The 27,412-nt window shown below is 40.1% G+C and overlaps 2 protein-coding genes across 3 annotated transcripts in view; both read right to left on the bottom strand.

The window, feature by feature from the left end:
* Positions 1-699: 699 nt before the first annotated feature.
* LOC143744426 (uncharacterized) lies at positions 700-6,308 on the bottom strand. The gene is made up of 3 exons (XM_077235912.1): positions 6,234-6,308; positions 3,467-4,009; positions 700-2,540 (listed from the first exon to the last, which is right to left on the bottom strand). The coding sequence occupies exons 2-3, from the start codon at positions 4,003-4,005 to the stop codon at positions 887-889; spliced, it is 2,193 nt and encodes a 730-aa protein (XP_077092027.1). The 5' UTR covers positions 4,006-4,009; positions 6,234-6,308; the 3' UTR covers positions 700-886.
* Positions 6,309-10,888: 4,580 nt separating this feature from the next.
* htr4 (5-hydroxytryptamine receptor 4) overlaps positions 10,889-27,412 on the bottom strand; it is a 161,843-nt gene continuing 145,319 nt past the window's right edge. The window contains exon 8 of one of the 2 annotated variants that reach the window (XM_077235948.1): positions 10,889-15,563. Coding sequence is in view for 1 of the 2 variants with exons in the window: in XM_077235947.1 (XP_077092062.1) it covers positions 15,476-15,563 (88 nt within the window). In the remaining variant the exon portion in view is untranslated. The remainder of the gene's footprint in view (positions 15,564-27,412) is intronic. The other variant, XM_077235947.1, reaches the window with a different exon arrangement.

Raw genomic sequence — 27,412 nt, forward strand, 5'->3', positions numbered from 1 at the left:
GTAGGATGAGGGAGGATTTTTTTTCAGCCATGGCTTTACATTTTAGCCTTTTATTTATGCATGTTATTTATTAGGGTTTAATTTATATTGCTATAATTTATGATACTAAAATCACCCTAAATTGTTTTGATGTTGAGGACTGAAACTGACCTGTGATGATATCATCAGAATTGTACAATATTTTGAGCAAAGCTGTCAGTTTATATGATTAGCTTGATCTGACTGAGGCATCCAGACAGCAGTTGTGATCTATACTATGAGCTTATTGAGAATAATCTTCTTACAAGGACAATTGAAATGACAGCGTCCTACAATTGGTTTTTAGGTGAGGATATCGGTCAACCAAGAGACCAGGAGCCATCATTGCTTGTAAATAAATTGCACCCATATGTGACCAAACGAGTGTTGTATACAATATACCACCCATTTGGACCACTTTCTGTGATGTGTGCAGAGATAAAATAACCAACAGGTCGCGTGTATATGGTTGTGTAACCTTTTAACACTGTGATACAGAAAATGTCCTGGCCTAGAGGCTCTGAAATGTTCTGTGTTCAGTGCGCATCATGAGGGGCCAAGACATGACTAATAAGATCCTAGCAAGGGGCAAAGAAAGCAGCTCCATGACAGATGTGTTGAAGAAATAGACTGGACCAAACTAATTGAGCAATCACAGGGAAGAAGGCTTGCAAATACTAGTACAATACTTAGTCACTTTAATTTATTGAATTATAAACAAATGAAAACAAGGCTGTTACACAGTCCATTCAATGGGTCATACTGTCTTAAAAGCTGTTATCTAATTTTCACAGTTTTATTTTAACACCACTAATCTGTGATTAATTTTTTCTTGTTCTAAAATCATGTTCAGTTTCCATGCTTCAGTTTATTGATCATCACCATCTACATCATAAACCCATTCATATATCCCATCCTCGTCTACACAAGACTCATGGTAGCAGGCCTTACAGTTGCTGCATCGGATCCATGCTTCAGAAGCTTTCGGATCTTCATCTGCTCCGTGTTTTATGAGGCAGCCCCTGCAGGAAGTAGGTTTAAATGGTTTTTGTTTTAAATGTTCATTATAAAGAATGTGCTTTGTGTCTCTGTGGAAATGTGGTATTGTCTTGGCTCCGGGTGTCTTCGTACCCTTGCTAAATTTTTGTATGACCACAAAGTCTTTGAATGATGTCACTTCAACAGCTGAAGGCTCACCAGAGCCGCTTTCTGTGCTGCAATGTGCAGCGTCTTCAATGGGCGGCGTGTTATTTTCCAAACGGGACAGGTTGGCAGGATGAGGTTCATGCTCAATGAAGGCCAACTCATTCAATGGGAACATCCCCGTTGTCCTGAACCCATCCTGGGCCCTTTCCACAGTTGCAGTTGTCTTCCACGCTTCCGTGAAAACAGAACAATAATGTGCTCTGGGCAACTTCATGCCTGCACATTGCTGATTCCACTTGCGACTCACTTCACACCAGTTGTGTTTGAGACTCCTAAACAGAGCCCTGTTTTCCAGTTGAGGTGCACGGTAGCACATGACTTCCACGTTGTTCTGGTTCATTAGATTGAAAAAGCCGAGGTTGAATACTTGGCTGCTTTGGTCATCGAGGAGCAGAAGGTGGGGTCTGGCGTCTTCTTTTGGGAGCTGTGCCACAAACATTTCGCCCCACTCAACAAACAGCTCTGCTGTTATCCAGCCATTATTCAATGTTCTAATGCAAACGTTTTCCATAGATTCTTTCAGCCGCTCATTTCTCACCCCATTTTCTTTTAAAATGATAAGCGGAGGAGCAAATGTACCACTGGCATTGAATGCTGCTAGTACCGTGTTCGGAGTTTCCTCTTCCTCATCAGCTCTGTTCTGAAAGCAGGGCTCTTCTCCTTCCCCGACATATTGCATAGAGGAGAAGTTGTCTTGAAGTTCTGATAAATCACACTTCCAAATATGTGAGGGGACGTCTTTAATTCCCAAGGCATCAAGGGTGATTTCGTACATTTTAAACCATTTCCCCAGCTCTTCTTCATTCATCGTTGTCGCTGATGATATGGCCCCTGGTTTCTTTATTTTCAGCCCTGGGTTTCGCTTTATAAAGCCCTCGTACCAGGAATAGCCCGCCTTTTGCTTTTCTTCTGAAAACCCTCGGATGCCATTTATCTTGGCAAACTCAAAAGCAAGAGACTGAACATCAGTCCTCCTCAACTGGAAGCCTCTCTGTGAAAGCAAGGTGAGAAGACGCACTAACTCCTGCTCAGATTCAACAGGGATGAATGGCTTTCTTCCAGACGCATGCTCCGATCCCACAACAAGCCCTTTCACGCGTCTTTGAAGGGTTGTTTTTGGCACGTTCCACTTCCTTGCGAGCAATCGCAGCGCAGGCCTCCCTGACTCGACCTGCTCTTTATATTCCTCTATTGCAGCTTTCATTTGGTCCTCTCTCCACTGATTCATCTTCAGCCCTTTTCTTCCTTTATGCTCTCCTTCATCTTGCTGTTTTTTCTGCAGTTTTCCTGACTTCTTTGGGTTAGGTGCCATTTTTCTATAAAAAATAAATAAATTAGTTTTAATATTCTGGCCCGACTACTCCAATTAAATTATTCATTAGTATATGTATAGTATAAGTATATAAAGGCGTATATATATATATCAGGGAGCCGTTATCAATATGGGGGAGACTCGCGGAACGTCTGCTGATTGGGAGGAAATTAATAAAGATGCCGAAGACAAAACGCTCCAAGGTTTGGCTGCATTTCACGTGTAAAATTACGCGTCAGAACGCCCTCTGGGTGTGCCGATTGTCTGAAGCTATATAGTTCAACCAAAAGTGAAAATTCTGTCAGTAGGCTATTTACTCACGCACTTTTCGGGGCTGGCAAGTGTCAATCCCTTAGAAGCCTATGGAGGAGTGATCCAGCTCTCAGATTTAATCAAAAATATCTTAATTTGTGTTCCGAAGATGAACGAAGGAGAGTAATTACTGACAGAATTTTTGGTTTTGGGTGAACTATCCCTTTAAGTACCGTTTTAAGAACCGTTTAAGCACCGGAACCGTTTAAAAAATTCCGAGTAGGTACTGGTATCAGATAAAACCCAACCGATACCCAACCCTACTCAAGGGTTTTTCTGAACCTGCCTTCTCAGAAATATGTTTGCAGCCATTGGCTAGCTTTCTTTTTCTGCCCAGTCCATGTAGTGTAACCACTGTTCCTTTAACTTTGAACTTGCGAACTATGCTTCCAACAGTGTCTCTAGGAACATTTAGTGCCTTCGCTATCTTTTTGTATCCTGTGCCTTGTTTGTGAAGGGCGATTATATCTTCTCTTAAATTTTTGGACCCACGGTACATACTGCAACACTCTCATGGTGTACCGATCCTAAATTTAAATTCTCTAAAGTACAAGCCAATGTGACATATGAATGTATTTAATATACATATATATCAATGAGACAAGGGTTATTTCTTACGTTTTAAACCATTTACTCAACTCTACTTCATTCATCCTTGTCGCTGGTGAGATGGCCCCTGGTTTCTTTATTTTCAGCCCTGGGTTTCGCTTTATAAAGCCCTCGTACCAGTGATAGCCCGCCTTTTGCTTTTCTTCTGAAAACCCTCGGATGCCATTTATCTTGGCAAACTCAAAAGCAAGAGACTGAACATCAGTCCTCCTCATCGGGAAGCCTCTCTGTGAAAGCAAGGTGAGAAGACGCACTAACTCCTGCTCAGATTCAACAGGGATGAATGGCTTTCTTCCAGACGCATGCTCCGATCCCACAACAAGCCCTTTCACACGTCTTTGAAGGGTTGTTTTTGGCACGTTCCACTTCCTTGCGAGCAATCGCAGCGCAGGCCTCCCTGACTCGACCTGCTCTTTATATTCCTCTATTGCAGCTTTCATTTGGTCCTCTCTCCACTGATTCATCTTCAGCCCTTTTCTTCCTTTATGCTCTCCTTCATCTTGCTCTTTTCTCTGCAGTTTTCCTGACTTCTTTGGGTTAGGTGCCATTTTTCTATAAAAAGATAAAAGTCAGAATGTTGTTGAATAAGGTCTAATATTCTGGCTTGACTACTCCAATTAAATTATTTATTAGCACATATAGTATATATACAGTATCTCTCTAGTATATAATATTTATCTATCTTTCTTTTTCTGTATATACACACAGTGTATTGTGTGTTTTCTAAACAATTTCTTACTCTAGTCTAGTTAGAAGGTAAGAATATGTGTTAGGGCTATTTTGATGGTTTTACTGGCACAGTATGCTGACACATTCACTATAATGACAACAATAAATCATGTAAAGATCTCAATCAGACATGTTAATGAAAAATATATTTTTTTTGTATTTTCCTTATAGAGTGTGGGGTGATTTGTGCCAGGGGGGGAAGTTGATCCACCCCTTGTTTCTGGAAAACCATAGGAGAAATTGGTCATGTGACCACATCATTTTGAAAAGCCATCCATTTTACATACAAGGAGAGAGACACATGGCATGAGATGGAAGCACATTTTAGCTCAAAAAAATGTTTTTTTCCTTTCAAAGTAAAATTTCTATGATTAAGGTTTTTTGATTGTAGTGTCTGAACAATTATTGACAAGTTTGAAAACATTTCACACATGTCTTAGGGCTTTAGCAGGCTACACAATGAGTCTATAGAGTTAGCATGATGTTAGCTCTTAACTGCTGGATCATGCTAGTTTTTCAAACTTGTGGGTCTGGGGTGATTTGTGCCAAACGGCCTGGGTTAAATTGTGCCAGTGGCACCCCCACTTATAATTATTTTCAACATATTATTAATTTGTAATTGTACATTGTACTCTTACATTTTAGTGCTTAAACTATGTGACATTCTTTTAGACCAAAACTTGGTGGTACAGGCAGAAGGGAGCAGAAGTTTATATTCCCCTGCAGCATTGAAAAGTGGGATGTTAAGTAGCAGGCCAGACCACCTACCTACATACTCACAGGGGATAATCTGGAGAAGTGAGGAGATGGGCATGCCTCATCAGTGTTTGACGTAGGCCTACCTGCCATTTGTTTAATTTAGCTAACACTGATTTCAGTTTTGAATTTGCACTATGTTATTAAAGAGAAGTTTTTAAGTGGCCTAAGTAACAATAGGATGTTTAGAAATTAGCCTAGTCACTTTATTCTTAAATGTTACATAATTGACAGACAGCGTTCTATGTATGTCAACAGGCATCTATTGCCAAAGCCTTCATTCACAAATATCATATATTGTGTATTTAAGTGGACTTATTCCAACAGTTTAATAGGGTATCCAAATAAACCTTAAATTAGTATTTTTGTATTGAATTTGTCTTGCTTTCATATAGCATTACAGTTAATAACATTAAAATGTTCTGTTTTACTTCAGAAATCACTGGCACAATTTACCCCAACGTATTCCCCCAAAGGCACAACTTACCCCGCACCAGGGGCAAGTTGTGCCACGAGACCACTTTTTTCCCAAAAGCTATATTTCTGAAACAATTTATTTCATTGTTCTCAGGGATGCACCACATCCTGAAATATATGTAAAGTTACATCCTTAAGTTGAAGGCATTAATGTCATGGCCTCACTTTAAAGTCACTTTGAGTAAAAACTGGCACAACTCGCTCCACTTTCCCCTATATAAGGAAAATACAAAAAAATATATTTTTCATTAACATGTCTGATTGAGATCTTTACATGATTTATTGTTATCATTATAGTGAATGTGTCAGCATATATATATTAGACACTTAAAAGTCATACATTTAGTATTTTATATCAAAAACAATTGTTATAATAATTGCCCCAATATGAGACTGCTTCCAGATAAAACTGAAATTTATAAGTTCAAATTCAAACTTCAACAACCAGGGCCAGGGGTAAGAGAAACATTAGATATCATATTAGCATCTGGTTTCACCTAGCATTGCTTCAGTGGGACTATTAGAAAACATCGGGCTTGTTTCATAATTGGTAATGTAGGATGATGAACGATCGTATTTTATTAGAATAGCTCTGAAGTGTCCCACATTAATAGACAGCTACTGTCCCACTTTACCTAACACATGAAGCTAAGCTAAATGGGTCACTACTCTAAACATCCTTACAAATAATATAATGCGACTTTTTAAAAATAGTCCATTAAATCATTATTTTGAAAGAAAAGTACACAATGCAATATTTTATGAATTATTGCTATTTTCATGAAAATGATTTTAGGCAGAGCATTTGTCTTACCATGTGTGCTTGTTGCGATCGGTTGTGTTGAAGCTTGACCACGCCCACCACACAGTGATGTCAGGCCAACGAAAACCGCACATGTGCACATTTGGGGTAATATTCATGATTGTTAAAATATGATGGGCTCCTGATATTTACAGAGCACTCCAGTGTGAAATGTATTGGACCCACTTTACCTGATGGCTATCAGCAAATGCAAAGATTTGGTTTTCTGCAGTCACTACACAACTTTTTTTGTTTTTGTTTTTTGCAGCCACTACAAACGAGGATGGAAAGGCCATACAAAAGGTTTCTAAATGGCACCATCAATTTACAGGCCTTAGTTCTTAGTTACATACTATTACAGGCAGTTTTTATTCAAAGTATCTCATACTGCATCTCAATTGCATGAACAATCCCATTAGAACAACCTGTGGTAAGTGCATTATTACACGAATAATGATGTAAAAAAGACGTAGCTTACTTCAATCTAAGGAACAATGCTGTTTCCTAAATCTAAAATTAATAGTATGCCTATACAAATAATAGTAAAATAACAATGGATTAGGAGGATTAACATTCATTAATCGTTAAAATACAATATGAAACATTATAAGTGTTAAATTCCATACACTAAATATCATAGAGAGTTTTAAAAATATTGCTTTATGTTCCTTGAACTTTGCCTATACATGTGCTTGTTTAAAATGACACATTTCACTCTAATGCTGACCTTTTACTCTACTTTGAAGTTTGTATACTCTGCTGACCTTTTACATCATTGACCTAAACTGTAAGGACAAGTAAATTACCACAATATCAGACAATACGATGTCTAAAGTAAAAGCCAATGCGACATCTATTAAGATAATTATTGATGTGTGAGACAAGGCAAAATTCTGCACAGCACTATTTTATATTTTATTGATCCATGTGTAAAATAAATAGAGCGGTTTCACTCCCGAGATGTTTATTATTAGGGGTTAGAAAGCAAATGCTGTCATCTTGAGATCATCCGAGATGTAAAAATGTCAGTAATTTGAACTGAAAAGAAAAAGTAAAAACCTGTTAATTGGTTAACCATAAGTTACCTTATCAAACACAATAAAAATATATTACTTGCATGTTTGTTTATTTGAAATGATGTTTTATATTGGTAATCTGTCACGTTTATTGTAAAGCCTCTGTTACTGAACTTGAAGTCATCATGTAGGCTGAACCAGCAGAGGGCAGTGTAACACTTTATAATTTTTTTTTTTTTTTTTTTTTTACAGAAAAGGGTACAAATCACAAATGACTAATCAAAATATACATAACAATATACAAAAATACAACACGTAAAAAGAAAACAATACAATTTCGCCAGGGGAAGCTTACGGACATTACAAAGAGAAAGAAGAGCATTATGTTGACAGTTTTAATTGCCTTTTTGTTTTTGGAACCAGAAATCAGATTAATATAATGTACAACTTCATGGAGAAACAGTACAAAATTAGGGATTTTAGTGCTAAATTTGGACTTATGATTGTGAAATTTTGCCAAAAGAATTAATACATTTATAATGAAGTACGCCTACATCTTATCTTTAGTTTGACTTTCATAAAAACAAAACACAACATTCTTCCAGGGTAACACTTTATAATATAGCGGTCAGATGATGACATATTACGTAAAGTTCGGTTAGTTTTTGAGAATACTTTTAAATTGGCCACTCTTTGTTAAGGTGATGATGCACAGGGCAACTTTGTTGCGGGGCAATTACCGACCGTCAACGGGCAATCAGATGAGACACAGGTAAAATGTATTGCCCATTTTCGATGGGAAAGTGCCCAAGCAACAATCACTCAAAAAGTTGCCCTGTGTATCATCACCTTTAAGATATATGCAGCTCTGCAAACTTTCTCATTGGCTTACCCATCCTATAAGGTCCGTCCTGTGATGCTTTTAAACAGTAGCCTATTGAAGGGGTTCACAAATTCTGGAAGGTAGAAAGGTTTCCGAATGTACAGTAATGTGGTCTACATAAAACAAAATGTAAACAAACATTTGACATGCAAGTAGCCTAGTTCTTCTCATCAGCACTTCTGTAGAAAAAATCAGGTGAAGAGGGCTAAACGGGTCTATCCTTCCTCATAGCACTTTGCAATGATCATTAGTTAACATCTGTTAATGTATTAACTAACATGAACTAATAATGAGCAATACATTTGTTACAGTATTTATAAATCTTTGTTAATGTTAGTTAATAAAAAATACAGCTGTTCATAGTTTGTTCATGTTAGTTCACAGTGCATTAACTAATGTTAACAAATACAATTTTTGATTTTTAATAATGTAGCCTATTAGTAAATGTTGAAATTAATATTAACTATGATTAGTCTTATTGTTCATTCTTAGTTCATATTAACCATGTAGTTATGTTAACTAATAAACTTTATTGTAAAGTGTTACCCCTTCATCCCATCTCTTTCTGCAGATCTGGGACATGCCTCTTCTCTCTGTCTTCTTTATAAATTAATTTTGTTTATCTGTTTATTGTTTATCTTTCACGTTTATATGCATATTCATGGATAATCTAAATTCATTCATTATATGACTGATTATGCCGCCTAGGAGTTCATCACATTCAATGCAGTCAACTTTAAACTATATTTATGATGATTATTGACTTGTTCTCTCAACTAAAAAGTGACTAAAAAGACAGATAATGAATATTCAAAATAGACCATATGAGGCAGTGGGACTGAGTAGGTAAAAAAAAAAATTGACCCAAGCTTGCAAATGACAGAGCACTTATAAGCATAACAGTTAGTACAGCAATTCAATATCTTTATATCAAGTTCAATATCACATTATATCCATTATAATGAGCCTTTTACATTCCTCCCCTCAAAAAGAAAAGCATAAATCCAGACTCCTGTACGCCATATTTAGAAAAGCGGTCCATCAATATCTGCGTCTCTATGATTATTAAATTCTTTAGATTTGTTCCCTCCAGTCTTGAACATTCGGTTACATCCCTGCTTTGATCTTTATTACCCAGCAGCCTGAAGGACTCATCCGCTGTAAGTTACTTAAGTCTCTCTCATGTAAAATCAATGAAATAAATAAATACTGTGCATTAGGTTAGAAATCAGCGTGAGAACAGCTTTGAAAGCCACTTCCCAGGAGAAGGCCACTTTATTTGCAAAATGTATGGTTTGCATTCCACATTTCCAGAGATATTTGTGAAGTATATTTGTAATATATTTGTAAATGTGAAGCTTTTTCACTCTTTCTCTCCTCTTTTTATTCTCAGGATTTGCTTATTGCTGCTTATGCACACATTTAAGATGTACACATGTTTGTGAACAGGTTTCCAGCACCGAAAGTGTGCTGTATGAACTGATGTCATTCCAGTAACTGATGTGGCCTGGGCAGACAGAAAAGAAAAGCACCATTAGATGTATCAAACAGCAGCCCTATAAAAAAAAAAAGACAAAAGCGAGATATGAAGAAAAACTGCTGTGTCTCACAGAATCTGAAAGCATTTCAAGCTCAGGTCAAAGTTATAAACCTTTGAGAGGATAATAACCACCTATTTAGTTTTCATTGCCTGTGTGCCTTAAGCCTTATACTCTTACAGGGAAAATACCACTTTTATCCCAAAGGACTGAAGAGCATGCAATACTCATATGAAAAGTCCTTTAAGTCCGCCTGACTCATTACAAGTCGAAAACAAAGGGGCGAACGGCATGTAGTTTGTCTAAAACAAGGCTAACCGTCGACATTCCTTTGTAAATCATCTCATTACAGGGCTTCTCAACACACCTCAGTCTACCTCCGGTGACTTTTTCAACTCTTCAGTCAGTGCAAGACGTCAGATTTGAAACTCGAGCTTTAGGACCTAAATTTCTCCACACGTTTAAAGGTTAGGATTCATTATTAGCATCCCACGAGGGACATGAATGCTTCAAATATGCAAAAAGGCCAACACGAATTAGCAGAGGTCCCACAAGCACATTAAGCGGGAGGAAAATAAGCAAAATAACCTCATAGCTAAGTTGCATTAAAAATTGAAGAGCTGAAAAGCAAACGGAGAGCTTCACATGGAATTGCAAGGCTGTGTGTTTGAGTGCTAATTGCTATGTTCGATTTCCCACAGGCCGGTTGGCCGGTGCTCCGCTTAGACTTTGATTAAGCCAGAGCTCACCAAGCACAAAGGCCATTATCACACTTGACATTTGAGTTGTGTAAATTAAGCATTTTGAGAATTTCACCTAAAAAAACGCCAAAGTCTCTTCTCCAAGGCTGATGAGGGAGCACTTAACTCAGCAAGTCACTCCAAAATGCAATCAGGGGAAAAGACATTCTTCAGCCCTTCAGATAACTCCCTCAGTTTGCCTCCCGTGATCAACCGCAAAGCCGAAATGGGGTCTCGGGTCACACGGATTTAGTGATGATGGCTGCGATGATGTTTTTAAGACCATGCTTGAGTTATCGACCCGACTGCGTCACTATTACTTCGTCAAAGTCTGAGAAAAGTTCTACAAGTCAGAAAGCTTCTTGCACCCAATTTAAATTTGACAGCACACCGACTTGGAAACGTTGACGCATGCTCTTAAAAATACCCATAGACGCCATAATGCTAAGGTGAAAGTTCAATGAATGAGACTCAGGAGAGCATGGGGAGAGCTTTTAAAGCAGTTTATGGTCCATCAAATTGGTAAAGAGAAATGAGCTCTGGCATGGGTAAAGGTGAGTGTTGAGCTGTAACGCTCTGCTGGGAGTAAACCTGGCAGTCTGCACCTCATTACTGCCAGTCTGTTGTTTTTCACATTGATGAATTATTAAATGCTGGGCTTCCATCTCTCAAAAAGAAAGGTGAAGAATGTAAGCATCTTAATGTACATTAAGGGGTATGATAGACAGAGATAATGGGGATATTCGAGAAAACACAAAACAGGATTAATAGCATCTCGTATTAATTATAATTTTATTTAGAGCTGTCACATAGCAACAGAAAAAGTAATACACATAGCTCCCTGAAAGAGAAGCCTTACATGAAAATATCAATCTTAAATCCACCAAAATAAATACTGAGTTTACAAAAGTTCTACAACTTCTTGGGAGATTTACAACACATTCATGCTTAGCACTTCTGCTTTCAGGGCTCTGAGGTGTTCGATTACGCTTTATATGTGAGGTTGCCGGCCAGGGAATTATTTCCGATTAAATCCTGATGGGAATGACAACCCTGAAGGTCCATGAAGGTTCGGGGAGAAGCTTCTGAATGTTATTTATGTCATATCTGACACACATCTTTTGGCCCGCTCTTTTAGAAGCAATAACTCATGGCTCATATAGTAGTGTTTTTGGTTTTGTCATGGTTATGGACTGTCATCATTTTCTCAAATCCTTACATATCCATCGGTGCTCCTTTTCATAACTCGAGGGAAATCTTTTTCAGCTCACAGGCATGGTTCCTAAGCTTCAAACATTACCAAATCTCCATCTTTAAACAACATAATGACATCCAAAGAAAGGAAATTGTGCAAGCTGTTCACCGCTGTCACCAAAAAAAAAATATTGTTAAATAAGCTTTGAATCAAAGGGTGCTACATAATTGAAAGTGTAATGAAATTAAATCAATAATTTGGACTTTATAACTCATCAAAGCCCTGCAGTTGGCTGGGTTGCTGGGGTAATCATTTGATCGTACATTATAACCTCTTACAAAGGAATATTTTCAACCACAACCAGCATTTATTGGTGTTCACTTGCACAGTTTCACTGCAAATCACAATGCTCTGTACATCCTGTGAAGGCACGGCCATGTACATATTTGATTGTAAAAAAACAAACAAAAAACAAACAAGTAGCCTATAGCATACAGCTTACTTGGACATTGCTTCGAATGACACTGTAGATTCATGGTCAGCATTTGCAGATACACCAGACTGGAAGAAGAAACGCATTTGACTAAAGCATTTAAAAGGAACACACGGACCACTATCAAATCTTTTGCATAAAAATATACTCCTATGTACAGTAAAATCAAACTAAACTCTACCTTTAGAAATTAAATATCGCTTGATAAAAACATGAGAAGATGAAAAAAGAAAGCCATTCCCCCAAGCTAGGTAATGTAGCTCAGTTCGCATTCAAACAAATAAAGCCATAATAGACTTCCACTGGTTGACCGAATCTTAGTGTGTCTTATTTGTTCCTTCATCACGTCACCACGCAGCGTTTATGAAAACTGATCACGAAAGTCAAATTCATTCATCGACTTTCAACATATTAGTGACCAGAATACTGAATGACTTGTGGATGAATAATCTTCATATTATAAAAGTGCTACAAGTGCTTTATTTGCAGGAGAGGTCATCATTTTAAAATAATCAGGACACTAATGCATGAGGACAGTGCTGTTTGATATTTTTAGTGTTGTACATGTTACACTGCCTGTTCATCCCTGCAAATTAGCAAATAAAACCAAACCTGCTTTTCTGATGAAACTGGCTGACACATAAATGTAATTATTTAAAAATATTTACATATTTAAGATCAATTCAAACAAGTGGTGTTCCCAAAGGTAATTAATTTTAGGTAGAGGCACGGTTCAGCAGACTGGCAAATGCGGAAATGAGGGATGGAAATTGTTCTGGGTCACTTCTGCTATATCGAGGCTCTCCTAGGAGCAAGTTTGATGTTTATTGGTGTCCTCAGCTCTGGAAAAGAGCTTTATTATGGCACATCACTGCTTTGGGAAGTTTTAGTTATAAATGTCAAGGAACAAAAATGCATATTTTTTACCCCATGAAATTTGCATTAAACGAATAAGAAGAAGAAGAAGCAGCTGTATTTCCTCTCCTGATGCCTAGGAAGCATTCACATGACATACTCTTAAAAGGATAGTTCACCCAAAAATGAAAATTCTGTCATCATTTACTCAACATCATGTCGCTCCAAACCTGTATTGGCTGAATGTAACTTCGCTGATTTTGAACTCGCTTTATATTGTTGCCATTAGTACATGTAAATTAATAATGTTTACTCATTCTCTGTGTTACCTGGACCGAGAAATTCACATTTATTTGTCAGCAAAAGTTGGTCAGACTTTAGTATATACTTGTACATTTTTGTATCCCCGCCAATGGACAGTTGGTTTGGCAACACAGAGTTTTTTCAGATTTTCCATTGCGCCATTCGCTCCGTATTTACGATTCTTTACAACCTTTAGCCACTGCCTACAACGCACTGAATCCTTCACTTGAAACTGAAAGTAACTCACTCGCTCTAAACATTTACTCTTTGAATTCTTTCACCTGGGAACAATACAAGTCAACACTATTATGACTAAAAGTTTGCTAAGAAGTATTTACTACTAAAGCAAGATGGTATTAGACTCTGGTAAGCGTATCCACAGCATACTGGTGGAAGTGACTTTGGATGGTAACATGCCCAGTGCATTATGGGTGTTGAAGTTTTCCTTCCTATTAGGCAAAAGGGAAGACAACAGCCCTTTTTTCTCTGTTTTCTCTAGTCAAGTTGCACTGATTTAAATAGTACACCTTTCTACTGTATAGGCAGCCAAATTTGATTGAAAGCCCATTTTGCCAGCAGTAAATTACTTTTATTTCTTCTGTGGAACATGAAAAGAGAATGTACTCTTATTTCCAAAAACATATTTCCACTAGAGAAATTTTGGCTAAATATTTCAGGCAAAAAAGCAAGTCTATTGTCAATATTGTAGAGATGTATGAAGCACAACTTACACAGAAGTCCCTTTCAAACCAAGTACCAACTTTCAACGCAGTGAATTTGCGACTGTTGCGAAATCTGGGTAGGGAATTCTTGTTGATTTCACATTGATTTCTATCATAATGATTGGAAAATTAGCTGAACAAAGGTAAATGTGACTGCACTTTAAGTTGTTATTCCCTTTGAATTACTGCCGTTTTGCATCATTGACATCCTTTTTTTCTGACATCCACAAACCCCCCCCCCCCCCCCTGAAGCCTGTATGGTTTGAAATAACTTGATGGTGAATACATAATGAATTTCCACTTTTTGGGCGAACTATCCCTTTAAGTACTTTTGGAAGAACAACTTCAGGCTATTTCATTTCCTAAAACCATTTTAGCCTTGCAGCAACCGATGGTCATCTTCGGCTAAGACTAAAACAGTTTAAGACATGGTATCTGGGAGAACTGGCCCTGGTAACTGTCACCAAAGGTTTTGTTTGCAGTGGCCTGACACATTACAGGCAGAGTCAGCAGGCATCATATAGTTTTAACACTCTCAGAAAATCACTGCACTGTTTATGCCGGTGAATCACGTCAGAGGAAATCCTCGTAACGGAAATCGTTGTGGAAATGGAAGCATTTATGCGAAGCACAGAGCTTACCTGACTGAGAACGGTCACCCGTGGATCTGAGCTCAGAGCACAACTTTGTGACCAGTACATCTCATTCTCCAAAGAGCTTTAGAAGTCTTAGTACATAAATGAGATTTCAGTTCACAATATGAAAATGATCCCAAAAATGAGATAGTATGTTTTCTTCAAACCAATTTAAAGGCTAGAAGAAAAAGTTAATTTCCTGTCAAATCATTTTGAGGAATTTTATGCAGTACCTTTGAAATAGACCGTATTCACTGAAAGGATATACTGTATATATCATTTAATCACGATTAATTGCATCTGACAAGAAAGTTTGTGTTTATATAATGTGTATATATATGTACGTAGACATATTATATAAACACAAACTTTTGTCTCAATTTTGACATAAATTGAGAAATAGCTCCTGCAATGCTCCCAGCTCTACCTCTTAATACTGTGATGTGATATATTTGTTTTTTACTCTTAACTATTCTTTTATTTATAGAACAAAAATAATTCTTTATTTAGCGTTTGTGGCGTACCTTTCGGGAAGTGTTATCCTGACTCTAAAGCTAATGAAAGCCTCTCTGGATAAAGCTTGAAAGATGTATTTTTGGTTTGGAAATAATATTCCCAGGAGAACCAAAAAGGAAATAAACACATTTGGGGAAAAAAATGTACCAATATTCCTTTGCAAGGGAAATTCATATCCTAAAATATAGACTTTTGGCAACATTGTTCTTTCCTTCATTGTTCAGCAGCTCTTTGAGCAAACAGTTCAGTCCAGCTCCCAGTACTCAAGTCCTGAAATGCTCCGGTGGCGTCTGAGCTGCAGGCAGGGCGGTAAAAAAATGGCACCTTCCAGTGATGGTCCTCATGAGAGTGTGGCCTGTCAGAAACATGACTCCTGGGACTCTGTGTCGTTCTGTATTGACAGTTTCTCCTGTTCAATGTGGTTTCCATTGTGAAGAACTGAATACCTGAAAGAAAAAAAAGAAACCAGGACATCGTTTCAATTACAGTGACACATGTAAAAGCACCTCAGAATTTCATATTCGTCTCTCTACAAGCTTTTAGAAGAATTTTCAAGCAATGTGGAGGAATATAAACCACCTCACCTCATTTGACAGAAGAGTCATTGTTGGCCTTTTCACTAATATGAAAAAAGGTTCTTTACCTTCAGCTACTACTGCTAATGGCGAGGGCCAAAAACAGCACAGGTTTAAATATGAAATCAAAATGTGGCTTTTATAGCTCTGAGGCCAACTATATGACAGAATTATCTGTATTATTATCATCACAATTACAATCTTGCTTACATGACTTTTGATCTTTTTCTTTTCATTTATTTATAAAGTACTTTTAAACTACTCAGTAGACCCAAGTGATGTACATAAAAGGATACATATAATACACAATATAACAATACAATACAGGCTAAAAGACCAGTGAAAACAAATAAGTTTTTAACCAACCTTTAAAAACAGTAAAAGAAGTAGAAGAATATATTTTTGTCCAATCATATACTTTCTAGAATGAGAATAAGGTCCCTTCCCTCATTACTGAACAGCAATGGCAAGTAGAAAATATATCTTTTTTAATTGTTTAAATATGGAGACATGGCATTCAACAGCTCGTTTTCCTGTATCTTAATCAGTAGAGGGTTAGAATCCCAGGGAATGCAAGAATGGACAAAATGTATACCTTGAATGCAATTTAAGACTGGCAAATGCATTAAAATGCATGAACAGGAATGTTACTGATATTGATGGAAGGTTACTGTAGTTTTTGCATAGTTAAATCAGATATAAATTAAGTTCTTTGGCAAAGAAATCCTCTTAAAATCTTATATATTTCAGGATCTTCAAAGGAATTTAACCCTCCAATCATTTTTCAACGATTTAATAAAGATTATTGGAGTGTTTTACAAGAAAATATGATTTCAGTCTTTAAAAACATTTACACTTAATTAAATGTGTTACTTGCCTTTTCTTGGTAACTATTTGTAATTTTTACTAGCAATTTCTGAGTGAAAATTGTTTCAAATGAAATCATAAATCAAATAGATTTTTAGTGTAGCCAGAAAAAAAACCTACACATACATTCGTGCATCTAGACCTCCGCTCCGTTTCTTGTTTTGTTAAAATACTGAGACAGAAAACATTGCCCCATGCGATTGCTCCTTTTCTTTGTCTGTACCCGCACCGGCCATGAACCTCCTTTTCTTCTAGAAAAAAAAAAAATCATTACAATCTCTATTTATAAACAAACAAACTAAAGTCAATTCCTGCAGAGCAACTGGGCATAAAATGTACCTGAACAAAAGGAAACCGCACAAAAGAAAAAACTCAACAATGTTCCGGGATTTTGAAAGGAAACATGCGTCAGCTTTTCAATTAAGCAGAACCCAAAATTACTGCCACATTGCCACTTTCTAATTATACTGTTCACTAAGAGACAGCTCTGCACAGCCCGACCACAGCCTGAGACATTTGTCAAATTAACATGATCTACTGCAAACATACAATACTCCCCAATACACTTCAGTAATAATGTCTTGATCATGCTGGTACATCCAATCTAGACATTAGCTGGCCGGATTAGAGGCAGAGCTCCTTAATTTACAATTTACATGAGCTTTGGGTCACACACACACACACGCGCACACACACACGCGCACACACACACACACACACACACACGCACGCACGCACGCACGCACGCGCGCGCGCGCGCGCACACACACACACACACACACACACACACACACACACACACACACACACACACACACACACACACACACACACACACACACACACGCACGCACAGAGGAAGGATCTACATCATTCTGACAACTTCATTCTTAATTATGTGTGTCCAGGCATCAGGGAAATGCACTAAACAGAGCCCCGAAAACTGATGGTAGAGAAGGCAGTGGTGTAGGGCTTGATTTAACCCTGTTTTACTACATACACAAAATGCATTCATTACAACAATTTTTAACAGGAACTTATTTACAGTAAATCTAGAGAGATAAAAGCTCCAGTTTATTTTTTGACCTAAGCTGAAATAAATAAATAAACACACTGAAGTTTCAGCCTTCTCCTGGGAAATCATTTAGAACGTAAAGGCAACTGCAGTAGAAATATGCATTGACGGTGTAATCTTTCTGAGAAGGCAAACAAACATCATGACTTTAATTACAGTAAATGGTTTCTAGTAGGAAAAAAAGTATTTTTAAAATTGCTTTAAATAAATGCTTCAACTTTTAACTTTTTTTTTTTTAAAGAAAAAAGAAGAAGAAACGAAAAATATATTTTTCAAAAATTTGGGGTTGGTAAGATTTTTTATGTTTTTGTCTCTTATGCTCACCAAGGCTGCATTTATTTGATAATTAATTAATACAGTAATATTGTGAAATATTTTTTTTTTAATGTTTTTTATTTTATACATTTTTAATGTAATTTATTCCTGCGATGGCAAAGCTGAATTTTCACCATCATTACTCCAGTCTTCAGTGTCACATGAACCTTCAGAAATCATAATAATATGTTGATTTGGTGCTCAAGAAACATTTCTTATTATTATCAATGTTGAAAACGGCCGTGTGTTATGGGTTGGTTGTGTGTATGAATCACATGACGAAGGTTAATCAAATAAACAGCCTTTAATGACAAAAGCTCAGGAGAACGTCTCGGGTTACGTCTGTAACCCTTGTTCCCAGCCAGCGCCGCCGCTCCCACCACGCGCTGTGCGTAGGGCACCAAGTGCTGATGGGGCACCAAAAGAAAAAAAAAGCTCAGAGCTCAGTAGCTCTAGAGGCAACGCTCTCTTTCTGTACCGGACGGTACGAGGAGCTCGTTGACGGCTGAGGCTGACCGCTCGGTACAGCCTTCTTAGACTTGGATCTTGAGCAGCGAGGGAGAAATTGCTCGAACACCACAGATTGCTTCCTTGCCTCCTGAAACCTGTCGACGACAGTATTTACTGCTTCACCGAACAGGCCAGAAGGCGAGAGCAGTGCATCCAGGAGAAAAGACTTCTCCTTGATACCAGATAAGTTCAGCCACAGATGTCTCTCCGTGGCTACCAGAGCTGCCATGGAGCAGCCGATGGCTTACGCAACTCCGCAATATCCTCAGGAGTAGGATATTTAAATATCCCTCATCCAAGTCTTTTAAAAGGTCGGCCTGGTATGCCTGCAGAATAGCCATTGAGTGCAGACATGAACCAGCCTGACCTGCCACCATATATGCCCTACCGACCAATGCAGAAGTGTCTCTGCATGGCTTACTGGGCAACACTGGGGCTTTCAGGGATGATGCCGCTTCAGGAGAGAGGTAGCTATCGAGAGCCTCTTCCATCCGCGGCATTTTCCCATACCCCAATTCTCTCGCAACTACTACATCACTATTATCCACCGCAGTAGGATTAAAGATGCGAGAGGAGTGAGGTTTATCCCATGACTTACATAAGTTATGTAAGTCTGGGAAAAATGGTAAGCCCCGGCGCTGAGGTTGTGAACGGTGCTGCAGGAAGCGCTCATCCAGCTTAAGCGCTTCCTGACTCTCATGGGGCCAGCTGATATTAAGTCTGGCCACAGCACGCGTTACAACCTCTACGAGCTCCTCATAGGCGGGAACGTGAACTGGCGAGTATAATTTACGCTCATCCGCCTCGATGCTGGGCACGTCCACTTCCTCAGAAGCAGACAGCTCGAGCACCGGGCCCTCGTCATGGGCAGAAGAAGCCGCAGCGTGGGCTTCTGCACCACGACCGAGAGCCTCAGAACCTTCAGATGAAGAATGAGAAAGTGATGCAGCAGTTGCATTCTCGTCTACAAGGTCCCTTTGCGAACCCCACGATCTATGTCGCCGCGCCGCTTCATCGGACGGGGGACCTGAACCATGGGAAATGCGAGCCTGGCCATCCTCATTAAAGATAGCCAGGCGAGAGCGCAGCACTCTGATAGGGAGTGCTTCACAATCACCACAAGGAGCCCCCTTTAGAGCTGCACGGGAGTGAAAAATTCACACACAGTTGATGCGTGTCCCCACCCATTAGGAAACTAGGGCAGGGGTGCACACATCTTCTGAATTGTTCACTCACAATAACAATAATGCTGATATTGAGACAGACAAGACCAAATAGAACAGACAATAACCGAGAGTGCTTGCTCAATAGCGAAAGCTAACGCGTGTGTGCAGATATCGATTTATACTTCCGTGTATGCTGTCACATGTTACGTCATGACACAACACCAATCAGGATTGGAATCGTTTCATTCATACTCCAGAGGCCTATGCTTAGGGAGCGTCCCCAAAGTGTCGTTCTTACGACGCAGTTCGAGTTCCTAAAAAAGGGAACTCAGAGATACAACCGAACAATCACAAACAAGAACGGACAAAGAACTAAGGAGAACTCAGGGCTTAAATACATGTAACAAACAAAGGGAACTTTGTTTTTTGTTTAAAAGCAGAGGGTGTTCTTTCTTTTGATATATTGCATGTTCAGATATTCATACAAACAAATATTTTGGGGGCCATGAAAATTTTGTGAAAATGATCAAAAACGCTGGCGGTGACTGGTAACTTAAAAAAAAAAACGCTGGCGGTGACTGGTAACTTTAAAAAAAAACGCTGGCGGGGAAAGAGTTAATTTAATATTAGACACACAAATACAAGCAGACTAACAATCCTCTAGAGATAAATGTTTTAATAAACCACACGATAATATACTGTGTGGTGCCACTTATGAGAATAAACAATTGACAAGAATTGTAATTGTCTGAAAGAAGAATGTCATGAACACCAATGGCTTGAGGGTGAGTAAATCATGGGGTGATTTTTGATTGAACTATCCCTTTAAGTGATAAATATATTATTTTACAAATCATGCACTATGGTAAAAAGTGTTTTGAGGTTATAAGATAATTGTGCAAGGAGCTCGGTGAAAACAAATCTTTATTAATTCATAATCTACCCCGTAATCATAATTGTGTATGAAAACGATTAAAAGTGCTTGATGTTTTACTGCCTCTAGTGTTCATTTTGGTTGGAAACTGCAGTGTACGTATTGGTACATATTTAGCATTTTGTTTTTTCCAATGAGAAAAATTCCGTGTTTGACAGGGAAAGAGTTAATTTCCGATACTAGCATGCACTTGAAATTTAATTTCATAGCTGTTAAAATCACTCCATTACAACAAACCACATGTTTCTTTGTTTGTGCCATCTGCAAATGCTGCTATGATGGTATTGCCGTACTTTATAGAGCAATGAATTATCTAATAAATATATGTATGCTGTTTGCATGATTTTAAATTACTTTTTTTAATTAAAGCATTATTTGTATATTAAATAGGAAACACAAAGTTCTCAGTCACCGAGCCATGGGGTTTGCACCTAGACTCTGGATCAGGATTTTCAATGTGATCACCAAACGTGACAGACAACTCACAGGTCCAGGCAGTCTAGGTACAGTGATGACGTTCCAGGCATCTGCGTTTCTCCACACTCACTGACGTATGAAATTGGCAGCAGCTTACCTAAAATGCCTACAAATTCAGATCTGAGCTGCAGCATAACTCAGTCACGGAGAGCATAGAAACCGGAGTAACCACAGCAACCGGAGCAAAGAAATGACCAACCACCAACAGTGGCAAAATATGTTCAAGTTCATCACAAATACAGGATTTTTTGACATTGATATGGGAACGATCCCACCACTGTTTCCTGTAAGCGGCACACGTGAAGGGTCACATGCTTCTGATGGTGCTGCAGCCCAGACAGAGAATGCTAGACTCAGAATTAAATGTGTGAAAAAACCCCAATTAATTTCCTGAACGAATGGATGCGGCATTTCAAACTGAAGTCCATTTCCATGTCCATTGATTTTCAGTCCTGAAGCTGTCAGAAATGTTGTACATGGAAATATGCAGCTCTGATTAATTTGCAAGATAAGTGTTGCATCCTTGAACAGAAGTTCGTAGCGGCAATAAAACAGAACAACCTAATGATAAATAGCAAAATAAATAAGAAACTACTCCACATTAGATGAATTTTCTATTTCTAAAAAGTAGGATTGGGCTAATCAATCTTGAAATATCAATACTTCTGAAACTTATGTATATAAGCAGGATGTGATTTTATAACGATTTCAATGTAACATTAATGCATATGATACCACTCAAAAGTTTGGGGTCAGTGTTGTTTTGTACAGAAATTAACAATTTTATTAATCAAGGACACATTAAATGGACCAAAAGTGAAAATAAAGATGTATAATGTTACAAAATATTTCTATTTCAAATAAATACTGTTCTTTTTAACTTTCTATTCATCAGAGAATCCTGAAAAAAAGGCATCACGGAACCTTATATTAAGCAGCACAACCGCTTTCAACTTTTAAAATAATAATAAGAAATGAGCAGCAAATCATCATATTAGAATGATTTCTAAAGGATCATGTGACACTGAATACTGGAGGAATGATGCAGAAAATTCAGCTTTGCATCACAGGAATAAATTACATTTTAAAACCAATCAAATAGAACTTGTCATATTAAATGACAATAATATTTCACAATATTATTGTTTTTACGGTACTTTTAAGCTTTTTGTACTTTTGGTGAGCATAAGAGACTCCTTTCAAAAACATTTCTTCCCCAAACCTTTCAAAAATAGTATATTTAAAAGTGAAAACTCTGACTTCAATTTGTTGCAAAGGAGTAGAATCATCTCTCCTTTTGCTCACCTGTAGAAATCAGAAATACTGAAAAGATCAAGCATTCATCAGTTATTGTCAGTATTTTTGCCTTGATAGTACTTGGTAACAGATCAAAATCAAGTGTTATGACCCATTCCCACCAAAAAATTGATTTTGCTTAGCAAGAAAAAAGAGGGAATATTTATCCTAACTGCCCAGTGTAAATCTACAACTGAGAGAGAGAGGGATAGAGGGCAGAAAGGAGACAAGGAGGGAGAGAGATTTGTTCATTCTCACTTCTATTCCACAGTTTCCTGACATCATTAAAGTCAGAACGCTGTGTTTAGCTGTGCAAGTCACTGTGGCACCAATTCACGGCCATCTGGAGTGCAGAAAAGCAAAAAAGCAAAGCGTGAAATACTGTAGTGGCGAATAAATGATAATCTCTGCTTTATTTGAAACTTCAAAAAACGCCTGGGCTTACTGTTATAATCAGCGCTAAATGTAAACTGTGGCATCTTTTTATAAATTATTTTATTCATTATATTGTTATTTCATTTTTATATTATTTTTTGTTATGCCTCATACTGGGTTTTAAAGAATTTAACAGACACACAAACTAGTACTTTTCAATCCTTCAATATAAATGAGGTTTTATTACGGTCAGAATTAGGACAGACACCAGACACATCTACTGATTTATTTAGTACCAAGGGATAATTCAATGTTTATGCTTCTGTTTATTCCTACGTTAGTCTGTCATTTTGTGTCTGGCGCCATACTGAAGGGAGGGGTTGTGTCGAGCACTTAGATCATTTTGTTTCTATCATTACTGTGAAAAGAAAAAGGCAGGTGATTGGTGACTAATGCTAGATATTTGATCTGAAATCAAAGCTGAAATCTGAGTGCAAATATTGGCGAAAAATCCAGAAACATGAAAGTTTAATTTGTCTGCTGATAAAATAGGCTAAGATCCACTATTGTCAGAATCTTAACAGTTCAAGAGAGCACCGAATAAAATAAATGCTTCCAATAAATCACAGGCCTGAATCGCCACAATATCATTATAAGCAGAGAGCTGAAAGACAAACTATTCTTCCATTTAAAACACATACATCTCATGCAGCTGCTGATAACAGAAGACTCATTTAATTGGAGCCCTAAAGCCTGTTTATCAAGCCCTCTTATCTGATAAAATTACCTCTTAGTGCTGTAGTTTGTGACATGCTCACTATAATTTGAGTTTGAGAGAGGAGGCAAACCAGGAAAATCTCTCCTAGCTGAACTGTTTAGGATTAACCAGTAGAGGCAGGGCAAGATAACTTTCTTTGGTGTCTGATACCATCTGCAATTCCAGGCCACTTCACAAGAAGAGTGGCTAGGCAATATATTACGAACTTATCTATTCAGACATATTCCAGTTCGCCGTCAGGTCAGACAAGGCACTGCAAAATGAGTCCAATCTCATCTCAGTGCCTGATGCCTCAGAAAATCCCTGTGAAACACTACTCACTAGTACTTTTATGACTTCTTGATGTGAACTGGAAACATGCTACCATGCTTTTATCATTTATTTACACTACCATTTTGGGGACAGCAAGAAATTAATACAGTACTTTTATTCAGCAAGGATGCATTAAACCTATCTATCTATCTATCTATCTATCTATCTATCTATCTATCTATCTATCTATCTATCTATCTATCTATCTATCTATCTATCGTGTGAAATGTATGACGAAACTTGGCTAGCAATTTCGCCAAGCAAATACCAAGAAATAGGTTTCCGCAGTTTGTCTTTCGACTACACTTGCAAAATCCGCAATGGGACTGAGCTCGAATAGCTTCAGCGACTTTTTATAGTACAAAATCGCTGTCAATCAAAAGGAGATGCAGTCTTTCGACAGACCCTCCAATCATCACGCAGAAGCCCGGAGTCAAGGCCCACTCACTCCTCCATCACCCCAGAGAAGCTGAGCGTCCGTGGGCGGGACATAATCGCAGATTTATCCAATGACCGTCAAGTTTCGAAGCACTGAAAAAGACTGTTCAAAGCAGCCCCATTGAAGTCCCTCAGCTTCAACAGGGAAATGCACTGTAACGCAACGGAAATGTATGAGAAGGAAATCGAGTCAGCCGACCTGCTATATGTAGCTGATTCTGAACGCTCTCGTCTTCGAGATGAATGTGTTCTAACACATTTTGCAGTCTTAAAGAAATCCCCACAGCTATCTATCTATCTATCTATCTATCTATCTATCTATCTATCTATCTATCTATCTATCTATCTATCTATCTATCTATCTATCTATCTATCTATCTATCTATCTATCTATCTATCTGTGTCCGTCCGTCCGTCCATCCATCGGTGCATTAAACCTATCTATCTATCTATCTATCTATCTATCTATCTATCTATCTATCTATCTGTTGCATGCAGCTGAAGCAGAGGCAAAAGCAGGATCCACGTGCAACAGTGTTTTATTTAAATAAACTCAAAACTAAACAGACTTGGTAACCAGACTCAGGAACAGGACAGCGTGCATACAGCATTACAACAATACAAGAACTCACAAAGACTGGACTGAAACACAGGGCTAAATATAGGGGCAAACGATCTAAACAGGATAACAAGGGGGCGTGGTTAACGGGAAACACCTGGGAAGACTTAAACAATCAACCAATGACACAACAGACAGGGGAACACAAGGCAAGATCACATGACTAGAACAGGGGATCACATGACAGACAAGAACCAGGGACAAGAAAAAAAAACCCAAACCGTGACATAGCCCCCCCTCTATGGGCGGCTCCCGACGCCTATCAAAACAAAAAAAACACAAGTTCAGGAGGGTGGTGAGTGGAGGCGGTCTTGGGGGAGGGACGGAGGGTCAAGTCTGTGCAGGGGGAAAGGCAGTTCAGGCGGCATGGGTGGACCAGGCAGTGAAGACCCCTCGGGCGGCCACGGCGGTGAAGACCCCTCGGGCGACCAGGGCGGAGAAGACCCTTCGGGCGGCAATGGCCGAGAAGACCCTTCGGGCGGCCAGGGCGGTGAAGACCCCTCGGGCGGCCAGGGCGGTGAAGACCCCCCGGGCGGCCAGGGCGGTGAAGACCCCTCGGGCGGCCAGGGCGGTGAAGACCCCTCGGGCGGCCAGGGCGGTGACTCAGGCTCAGGAACAGCAGACACCGGCTCAGGAACAGCAGACACCGGCTCAGGAACAGCAGACACCGGCTCAGGAACAGCAGACACCGGCTCAGGAACAGCAGACACCGGCTCAGGAACAGCAGACACCGGCTCAGGAACAGCAGACACAGGCTCAGGAACAGCAGACACCGGCTCAGGAACAGACGACACCGGCTCAGGAACAGACAACACACACACTGGCTCGGGAAGAGACAACACACACACTGGTTCTGGCTCTGGAACAGACAACACACACACTGGCTCTGGCTCGGGAACAGACAACACACACACTGGCTCGGGCACAGACAACACACACACTGGCTCGAGAACAAATAACACAAACACTGGCTCTGGCTCGGGAACAGACAACACACACACCGGCTCGGGCTCGGGAACAGACAACACACACTCGGGCTCGGGAACAGACAACACACACACTGGCTCCGGTTCTGGAACAGACACCAGAACAGAAACAGCCACAAGGACAGACGTAAACACAGAAACAAACATAGAGCGATCAGGTTCAGGCGTGACTTGAACAGTCTCTGGATCGGCAGACGTGACTTGAACAGTCTCTGGATCGGCAGACGTGACTTGAACAGTCTCTGGATCGGCAGACGTGACTTGAACAGTCTCTGGATCGGCAGACGTGACTTGAACAGTCTCTGGATCGGCAGACGTGACTTGAACAGTCTCTGGATCGGCAGACGTGACTTGAACAGTCTCTGGATCGGCAGACATGACTTGAACAGTCTCTGGATCGGCAGACGTGACTTGAACAGTCTCTGGATCGGACGGAACCAGCGGCGAGGACTCTGGGCTGACAGAAAGTACAGGGAGGACTTCCAGGCATTGTGGGACGCGGGAAGTCCTCTTCCTCCTCCGTCTCCGAGAGCGAGAGGGCGCTGGGCTGGACGGAACCAGCGATGAGGGCGCTGTGCTGGACGGGACCAGCGGTGAGGGCGCTGTGCTGGACGGGACCAGCGGTGAGGGCGCTGTGCTGGACGGGACCAGCGGTGAGGGCGCTGTGCTGGACGGGACCAGCGGTGAGGGCGCTGTGCTGGGCGGGACCAGCGGTGAGGGCGCTGTGCTGGGCGGGACCAGCGGTGAAGGCTCTGTGCTGGACGGGACCAGCGGTGAAGGCTCTGTGCTGGACGGGACCAGCGGTGAAGGCTCTGTGCTGGACGGGACCAGCGGTGAAGGCTCTGTGCTGGACGGGACCAGCGGTGAAGTCTCTGTGCTGGACGGGACCAGTGGTGAAGGCTCTGGCTGGACGTGGCTGACGTGAAGCTCTGGCTGGACGTGGCTGACTTGAAGCTCTGGCTGGACGTGGCTGAAGTGAAGCTCTGGCCGGACGTGGCTGACGTGAAGCTCTGGCCGGACGTGGCTGACGTGAAGCTCTGGCCGGACGTGGCTGACGTGAAGCTCTGGCCGGACGTGGCTGATGTGAAGCTCTGGCCGGACGTGAAGCTCTGGCTGACGTGAAGCTCTGGCCTGACGTGAAGCTCTGGCTGACGTGAAGCTCCGGCTGGACGTGGCTGACGTGAAGCTCCGGCTGGACGTGGCTGACGTGAAGCTCCGGCTGGACGTGGCTGACGTGAAGCTCCGGCTGGACGGTCTCTGGCTGGACGGTCTCTGGAAGACTGGCCCCTTGAACGACGGTCCTCTTGGCCCTCAACACTGACATCAGCGGTGGCTGTGCCACGGTGGACATCAGTCCTGGACGCCCATAGACTGATGCCATGGCTAGCTTGATGGCTGAAGTGATGAGAAGAACAGGCTGAGGGGGTACTACGGGCTCACGGAGCTCCTTTTCCTCCACGCCCACAGTAAACGGAGAACCGATCAGCAAAAGAGCCAGGTCGATATATTCTTCCAACGAGCCGTGTGGATCATGGGCAGGCATCACAGACCAGAGTGGTTCTGATAATCCTC

Source organism: Siphateles boraxobius, unplaced genomic scaffold (assembly GCF_051911475.1).
Source record: "Siphateles boraxobius isolate OS27281-9 unplaced genomic scaffold, OSU_SipBor_1 2, whole genome shotgun sequence".
In the NCBI taxonomy this organism is placed as follows: Eukaryota; Metazoa; Chordata; class Actinopteri; order Cypriniformes; family Leuciscidae; genus Siphateles; species Siphateles boraxobius.

Bases quoted from the DNA above. Each gene is read 5' to 3' on its own strand.
- LOC143744426 (XM_077235912.1), bottom strand. From the start codon at position 4,005: ATGGCACCTAACCCAAAGAAGTCAGGAAAACTGCAGAGAAAAGAGCAA. The intron at 2,541-3,466 runs GTAAGAAATAAC...TATTTTTTATAG, and splicing joins TTGAGTAAATGGTTTAAAAC to AAAAATGGCACCTAACCCAA.